General features: G+C 29.8%; 1 protein-coding gene across 2 annotated transcripts; it reads left to right on the top strand.

The window, feature by feature from the left end:
• Positions 1–3,911: 3,911 nt before the first annotated feature.
• LOC105140478 (uncharacterized protein At1g04910) lies at positions 3,912–8,636 on the top strand. Of its 2 annotated transcripts, none has more exons than XM_011047334.1 (10): positions 3,912–4,052; positions 4,138–4,303; positions 4,685–4,763; positions 4,854–4,924; positions 5,246–5,334; positions 5,834–5,957; positions 6,082–6,365; positions 7,141–7,270; positions 7,381–8,098; positions 8,371–8,636. In XM_011047334.1, the coding sequence occupies exons 1-9, from the start codon at positions 4,045–4,047 to the stop codon at positions 7,996–7,998; spliced, it is 1,569 nt and encodes a 522-aa protein (XP_011045636.1). In that variant the 5' UTR covers positions 3,912–4,044; the 3' UTR covers positions 7,999–8,098; positions 8,371–8,636. The 2 variants fall into 2 exon arrangements, with proteins under 2 accessions (XP_011045636.1, XP_011045637.1); XM_011047335.1 differs by having other exon boundaries at positions 4,141–4,303.
• Positions 8,637–8,920: the final 284 nt, after the last annotated feature.

The following is an 8,920-nucleotide window of genomic DNA, read 5'->3' on the forward strand; positions in this document are numbered from 1 at the left end:
AACCTCTTTTGTGTGTGGTTTCCAATTGAGTAATAAAAAAAGTTTATACTATACTTATTTCTAATATCATTAGTGATCCTCTAACATTGACAACCATTTTTTATCATTATTTAATCATCATATTAATCTCGCATCTCAAATATTTCTTTAACTCTTTATTAAATTATATATATTATTTCTAATTTATATAATCGACCTCCATATGGATTGACCCCGGTCGTACTAGGTTATTTGTTATTTCAATACTCCAACACTTGGAATAAGATATCAACTTTTTGATCGTGTAAAAAATAATAAAGTTTTTTTTGTTATTTTAATACTTTCTATATTTTTAAAATATTTTTAATCTAATTTGTTCAATGAGATAACATAAAAGTTGCTTTATTATACTAAAAATCTTAATGGAATTTTATTGTACATATGAAATAGCGAAGTTCTTTTTTTCCATTCAATTCACCCTCTATTATTTTTTTCATTTTCTCTCCTTTTATTTCTTTCAATTTTGTTCCTTTTTTTTTCATAATTTCATCCTCAAATATTCTTTTAACAATAATTTAAGTTACTTTTAACAATAATTAAATATTCTTTTAACAATAATTTAAGTTACTTTTAACAATAATTTAAGTTACTTTTAGATCAACCAAGTTGATTAAATTATGTCAGCATAATTCTCACACATTTTAATTTTAAATCCGGGTTGGACAAGTAGTGTAGTCAAGAGGTTTTTTTTCTCAATTTATCCTTAGAATTTTTTTACCAGTTGGCTAAGTTGTCTTGCATCAGTCAAGTCAATTTGATCACAATTAATCATCTCTTACGAGATTTAATTTTAAACTCATTCTAGAAAATGAGTTGAATTAAAAGGTTTTATGGTTGACCCATTAAATCGTGTTTAATAACAATATTACCAAATGATTATCCATAACCTGTATATTTTTTGTCACATTTAAAAAAATATTTGATCTAACCCCAGCACAACGCAAGCATGTAAACTAGTAAAAACACTAGTTATTTGACTTATGCTCTGCTGCAGGTCAAATATTTCTTTCTCAAATAAAAAAATTGTATATATAGGCTTTCTCGACTTGTTTTTATACATGAAAGATTATTGGTGTAGATTGAAAAACTGGCATATATGAAATCAAATAAATTAAGAATTATATGTGTTAATAAATAGAAAAAAAGTCATTAACGATAAGTAAAAATAAAACTGAAAATATCAAGAGACAGATATAGATCAAAATATTTAATATCAAAAAATAGAATATTTATTCAATTGTTCTTATTGAATTTTTTTATTAAGAATAATTTTTTATTCAATCAAATGATAATAGAAATATACACACACATTAAATTAATTTAATAAAAGAAAAGAAAAAAGTATTACATAAGGCTTCACATATTAGAAATATTATTTGAAAAAAAAAATTTCAAAAATGAAGTTTATTTGTACAAAAGAATAAAAGTATAGATTAATTATAATAATCCTTTAAAAATCTAAATACACATAACACCATTGAAAAAGTCTTTATCCAATAAAGGTTAAATAAGAAAAAAAATCATAGAGAAGGGATAATAATTGAAACATAAATTTAAAAATTATTTTATAAAAAAGGATATTAAAAAGATATGAATTAAAAAAATAATATCAAAAAAGAAAAGAAAAGAAGAAACCTAGGTGTTATGGCTTAACTCGTTAGACCTGTTCTTCGTGTCATGGATTCAACTAGACTAAAGAATAAAAAATATATAGATGGATCATAATAATTTTTTAGAAATCTAAATACATATAACACTATCAAAAAAGTATTTATTCAAAAAAGGTTAAATAAAAAAAAATCACAGAGGAGGGATAATAATTGAAACATAGATTTAAAAATTATTTTATAAAAAAATATTGAGAAAATATATGAATTAAAGAAATAATATTAGAAAAAAAAAAAAGAAGAAGAAGCATGTGTATTATGGCTTAACTCATCAAACCTATTATTCAGGTCATGGACTTAACTGAATTTAATAATTTTTTTTAAAATTTATATTTAACCTAGACACATAAAAAAACAAATAAGAAAAAAAAATAACTCAAACTTACAGGCCTAAGGCTTGGTAAGCCTAGTCCATGGTAATGGAAAACCTAATACTATATGTGGGCCTTCATGCTCTCCTGGGACTTGGGCGACCTAAGATTATTTGTTACAAAATCTCTGGCACACCACCCTTGTTTTTTTCTATTATTATTTTTATTTTTCATCTTTCAATTTCATCATTGCTTAGGAAATTAAAAGTAATTGGTCTTTAATTTGAATTAAATAGCTCAAAAAAAAAACTTTGAGGAATAACATGAATTATTAGAAAATGAATAATAAGTTCATACTTCACAGTGTATGAACAGTTCCATCTACTATAAAAAAACCCATATATCTTTTAATGTTTTCTACTAGCTATTTAACCTACATTTCATCGTAAATCAAATATTTTTCTTTTTGAAAATAATTGTATATGCAAGCTTTTCTAATGTGTTTTTATAGTTAAAAAAAATTATAAGTGCAAATAAATTTTTTTTATGTATACATGTAATCAAATAAATAGAAAACTATATGTATATAAAAAATAAAATTATAAAAATCAAGAGACAAGAGTATATCAAGATATTTAATCTCACAAAATGAGATATTTACCCAATTTTATTTGCTAAATTTATTTATTAAAATAATTTTTTAATTCAATCAAATGATAATATAAATAAACACATATATTAAATTGATTGAATGTAATAAAAAAAACATTTATATAAAGCTGATCATATTAGAAATATTATCTAAAAAATAAATAATTTTTATTTTAAAAAATACAATCCATCTATATAAAAGACTAAAAAAATTATAAATGAATTAGAAAAATCTCTTAAAAAATAAACACACATAAAATAATATAAAAAGAAAACTATATAAAAAAAGATTAAATAAGCAACAACAAAAAAATCACAAGTGAGTGATATTAATTGAAATATAAATTTAATTTTTTTTTTTATATATATATATATAAATGATTTATCATTTGTCATTTAAAAAAATATATAGGTGACTTGTACTCTATAAGCCCATAATCCCATTATCATAGTGGTGATAGGAAAACAAGCATGTTTTTACATCAAAAATTTAATTTTAGCTTTTTCAACCCAATAAAAACTCACCAACATTATTAGAATATCTATAAACCAATTAATCAACATAAAAATAGTTTCAAGAACTTAAAATCAAATCAAATAATATTTATCTTTCTTGATTTAAATTTGTTTTTCAAACAATAATAAGATTGCGAAATACAATCATCAAATTTATCTCATTACATGGAACTAATAACCCCTTTAATAATGATTTTTTTATTATAGGAATCTAGTAAGTAATTTCTCTTTCTTTTCTCTAAATAGAAACTAGAAAGAATACAAAATTTTTTTTGTATTTAAAATGATTTAAATTATGTTATTTTTAAATATTAAAAATTAAAGTGTACTTTTCTTGAAATTCCTAGCACGAAATCCATGTCTGTGTTTTTTATTTTATTCTTTTTTTGTCTAATTCTATAAGAAATTAAAAGTAATTCTCCTTTAATTAAAATCAAAACATCCTAAATAAAATTTAAAAAACCAAAATAAATTATTAAAAAATAAATAGTAAGTACATGTTATTTTGTGAGCGCGTGAACAATATTTGTTTACTGTAAAACAACTCATACATGTTAGTGTTTTCGACAACAACAATAATATTATTAATAATAATAATAATACACATAAAACAAATAAATATAGTCTGAAAGTACAGGTAATATAAGGATTTAAATTTAAAATAAAATCTAACCAAACACGACGTCGTAGCACATACAGTCTTAGTCTCCGCTATACAACAGCGGTTGCCAAACTATTAGCGGTAAAAGAGAGGAGCTCTGTCTCTGCTCAATCAATGAATTCACTTCTCTTATAATTAAAAAAAAAAACCACAAAAAATCAAAGTATCTGATCTCCATTTCTCCTTTAAATCCAATCAAATGAGAAGGTAAATACACATAAAATACATTACTCGATTGATCTTCTTCGATTTCTAAAAACTATTGTTTGATTTGATTTTCTGAATTTGGAAGAAGATTAGGACACCACAGGCAACACGGAAAGCAAGGAGGAGTAGGAGGAAGAGGGTTATTATTGAAACTATTGATAGCAGTTTCTGTTGTTCTCTTGATCTGCACTCTTTCTTTACTCTTTTCCGCTACTACTACTGCAACTAACGGATCCAACGCTCCATCTGAGGTTCGCTACACTTAGTTCCCATTTCTCAAATATTTTTATTTTATTTTATTGCTAAGAAAATTGGTTTATATTAGTTTTATGCAATTTAGGAATTTTTATTTTTATTTTTCATTGCGATTTGATTGTTGAATTGATAGAATGCTGCTTTTTTTCTTTTTTCTTTGCGTCCATTGAGAAATTTTATTTGACGAATATATTTTCAGTATTGATTTAGGCAAAATGTTAGTGTTTGAAACTGTAAATATTAGGTGAATATAGCATATTGATTATTTTCTTTTCTTTTCTTTTATTTTTTGAGATTCTCGTTTTGTTGCTTCGATTTAGTTCTTTTAAATTATTTTTTATGGTATCTGAGTTTTATTTTTGGGATACGTTACTAAGATAAATGTAGAAAAACTATGGGAAAGTGCGAATTCGGGTGGTTGGAGGCCATCATCTTCTCCACGAACTGATTGGCCATGTACGTGCTCTTCATTTTTGTTTTTAATAATCTTCTGATAGTAATGTAAGTTTGGGCTGACGATATGTTTTTCTTGTTATATTGCGGCAGCTCCTCCAAAAGAGACCAAGGGGTATCTTCGTGTTCGCTGTAATGGTGGTTTGAATCAGCAAAGAACCGCGGTTTGTAATCTGTTCTTGCCCAAGTCTCTTAACCTGTAGCGCTATATATTTTTGTGCGTATCTTCCAGGCTGTTTTTTTTTTAAATGTATGTTTCGGGCAAGCTTGACAAAATCCACTTCTATGGTTTTTCAGTGTGTCAGGAAGTGGTGGAAGGAAAAAAAAATTATCCTTACAAAAAAGGAGTGTTTTTGTTTTTTATCAGAATGACAGGTTTTGAAAAATTGACATGTTAAAAGCAACCAAGTTAGGATTATGATGTGATGCCTCTTTTAAGGGATTTATTTGAAAAAAACTAATATATACTTCCTTCGCTGTTGTAGATTTGTAATGCTGTTCTTGCTGCAAGAATCATGAACGCTACACTTGTTTTGCCTGAGTTGGACGCAAACTCCTTCTGGCATGATGACAGGTATCTGTTTTAAGGGCATTCTTTCTTGAATTTATTTGTAATATATACCCATTTGTTCCTTATATCTAGTAATTTTGAAACTTTTTAAGTTGAATCTATTAATGCGATCATTAAAGGAAGAATCTTGAAGGGACCTGACCTGGTAGATAGCAGTAATTCAGAAAGCAACTATGCCAAACAGTTACTGTAATTTTTCCACACATCACTTAATTTTGATAGCTTTTTTTCCCCTTAATTCGGCATCTCCTTTGTAATTTGTATACTCCTCTGTACTAGGGTTGTCATTTCTTTGTAGTATGTTTGTTACTTATCAAGGGAAGACAGGCTGGCAGAGAGAGAGAGAGGGAGAGGGAGATCAATCATTCTTATACCTTGATAGGATTTAAAAAGCAATTTTTCTGTTGATTCATTTTATCATCTGTTTGAGACATATTATTTTGTTGATTGTATAATTTTTGTAATTCTAATGGATCTGACAAAATATCTTTACCATGTACAGTGGATTCCATGGCATCTATGATGCTGAACATTTTATCCAGTCACTGAGATTTGATGTACGAATTGTGGAAAGAATACCAGAAATTCATAAAAATGGGAAAACTAAAAAGATAAAGGCTTTTCAGGTAATTGCATTAGAATGTCATTCCGTTTCATCTGTGAAGTTATGTGCCTAGGAATTTTTTAAGTTATTGGAAGGTCCTCAAAATATCAAAAAAAATTGTCCATAAATTTTCTCCCTTGCCTCAGCTGCGGCCCCCAAGAGATGCTCCTATTAGTTGGTATACAACTGAAGCTCTGGAGAAAATGAAGGAACATGGAGCCATCTATCTAACTCCATTTTCACATCGTTTAGCTGAAGAAATTGACAACCCCGAGTACCAGCGGTTGAGGTGCAGAGTCAACTATCATGCTCTAAGATTTAAACCACACATTATGAAGTTAAGCGAGTCAATAGTTGATAAACTACGTTCGCAAGGTCGCTTCATGGCAATACACCTTCGTTTTGAGATGGACATGCTGGCATTTGCCGGGTAAATGCTCAGCTATTTATTTTACTGTATTTTTTTACTTAAATCAGTGCAAACATGTATTTTTAGAGGGGTTTGACCTATATGCATTGGCTTGTCCTGTAATTTATAGAGCATTTTCTCTTATTATAAGGGAGATTTATTGGGGCATTATTATTATTTTCTCCTACTAACACAAGTACATCTAGACACACTTGTGTTGTACTTTAGTGAATTGAGGAGCACACAGTGACAATGAATTTTTGCTGCATATCAGATAACTGAACTTAGATGCACAGACCAAAAAATTGTGTGCAGCTACCTGACCATTTTCTTGGAATTTTGTAACTGCTAATATAAAGGGACCTTCTGTAGTTTTCCTTTCAATTTGTGATTATTTTCCATAGAAGTGTTCTTTCTGGTGTTCTTGCACTGAGAGATTTGCTTAGGCCCATAGATTTATGTGGAGATTCTAATCTCTCCTTATGAACTATTCTTACAACCCCATCATGGTCTTGATCAACCACATCATCTACATTTTACCCCTATGTTATTCATTGAGTTTCATACCGTTGGTGAACCCTTCTACTAATTTAGATTCAGTGCAGTACTCCTACTATCTACATCAAATCTTTACATTCATATATCTTAAAGATCTATCTTAAAGATCTTTCTTTACACATATTCAGCTGCTTAATATGGTATTGATTTGCAAAATTAATTGGAAGACATTCCAGATATAAAAAACATAATGAAGCCATTCTGAATTCTGATTGCTGTGGAAATGAATGAATTGCAGGTGCTTTGATATATTTAGCTCTACAGAGCAAAAAATATTGAAGAAGTATCGGATGGAAAATTTTGCCAAGAAAACACTAATTTATAAAGAAAGAAGGGCGATTGGAAAATGTCCACTTACTCCAGAAGAGGTGATTTTTTGTTCGAATCTGCATGCATTTGTCTGTTTGTTTGCTATCAACTCTGCCAGCTACCACATATGAATAATTAATAATATTATAATGCCTCTGACTGTGTGCAGGTTGGTCTTCTTCTACGTGCAATGGGGTTCAACAATTCCACCAGGATGTACCTAGCAGCTGGTGAACTGTTTGGTGGAGAGCACTTTATGAAACCATTTAGGGCCCTTTTCCCTCACCTTGAAAATCACAGTTCTGTGGATTCTAGTGAGGAGCTAGCCGCAAATGCTCGGGGATTGATAGGCTCTGCTGTGGATTACATGGTTTGTCTTCTTGCCGACATATTTATGCCAACTTATGATGGGCCAAGCAACTTTGCCAACAATCTCTTGGGTCACCGCCTGTATTATGGCTTTCGAACAAATATAAGACCTGACAGAAAAGGTCTTGCCCCAGTTTTTACTGCTCGAGAAGAGGGACAGACAGCTAGTTTTGAAGAAGCAGTTAGACGTGTCATGCTCAAAACAAACTTTGGTGGCCCTCACGAACGGATCTCACCTGAATCATTTTATACGAATGCTTGGCCTGAATGTTTCTGTCAAGTAGAAACACAGAATCCTGATGATAAATGCCCATCAGAGAATGTCATGCAAATGTTGCATAGCCAGTTAGAGAGTGAAAACATGGACTCAGAAATATACAACCAATCAGATTCAGTAGTTTCTTTGGCAGAAAGATAAGAATCGTCTGGTAGATTTTTAGTTGTTACTCTTTTCCCAGTACGGAACATGTGCAACAAGTTGGAACTAGGGTTTCTCTCAACTATATTGGGTCTTTCAGGTAATTTTATATCTCGATTAATATCTTCCGTTGCATTGAACTGCAAAAAAAAAAAAATAACTGTTGAGCTTAATCTCATAATCTGTTATCTGCTTAGGCAACTTCTTGGATGATGGATAAATTATGCTGATTAGTTTTAGTTTGATTTTTTTCTTTCTTATATATAAACCATACATCCTACATTTCATGATCTTAGATGATAGCTTATACTTGGTTCCACTCCGCTGAAAGATCATCTTACAAATCCATGTAAAATCCATTGGATGCTGCAGGTTCATGCTTCTTGGGTTTGGGTTACATTGATTCATTACAGAGGAAGAAGGCACATTATCAACCAATATCTTCGTCAATCACATGGGTCCAATAGATTTCTGCAGCTTGTATTTTTGTGACTTGCTCTTGCTAATACACTGGAAGGTATCTGATTTATTGTATACGACATTTTTCTTGCTGAGAGTAATTAGAATCTATATCTAACCATGCTTCCAAAAGACATTGTTTTGTGGAGGCTTTAGCATAAACGGAACAAATTTACCTTTAGATTCACATTTATTATGTCAAAATCGATCTAGTAATTATGCAGTTTGAAATGTCATGCTCCTCGCCTTACTGGATTAGTGAACTGGCACCAACTTAAATGGAACCTCAGTCTCATCATGGTGATAATCTGGCATGAAGGGCATAACAATACATTTGAGTTTGCCTACCCGAAAATTGTAGGCGTTGATGCTATCTTCCACCCTTTCCCAAAAAGCTCCTGCTGCTCGTGGAGGGTTAACTTGATTGAGTAAACAACCCCACCCCCACCCCCCCACCCCCCCA

Source organism: Populus euphratica, unplaced genomic scaffold (assembly GCF_000495115.2).
Source record: "Populus euphratica unplaced genomic scaffold, PopEup_1.0 scaffold274.1, whole genome shotgun sequence".
Taxonomy (NCBI): domain Eukaryota; kingdom Viridiplantae; phylum Streptophyta; class Magnoliopsida; order Malpighiales; family Salicaceae; genus Populus; species Populus euphratica.

Bases quoted from the DNA above. Each gene is read 5' to 3' on its own strand.
- LOC105140478 (XM_011047334.1), top strand. The intron at 6,366-7,140 runs GTAAATGCTCAG...AATGAATTGCAG, and splicing joins GACATGCTGGCATTTGCCGG to GTGCTTTGATATATTTAGCT. The intron at 7,271-7,380 runs GTGATTTTTTGT...GACTGTGTGCAG, and splicing joins GTCCACTTACTCCAGAAGAG to GTTGGTCTTCTTCTACGTGC.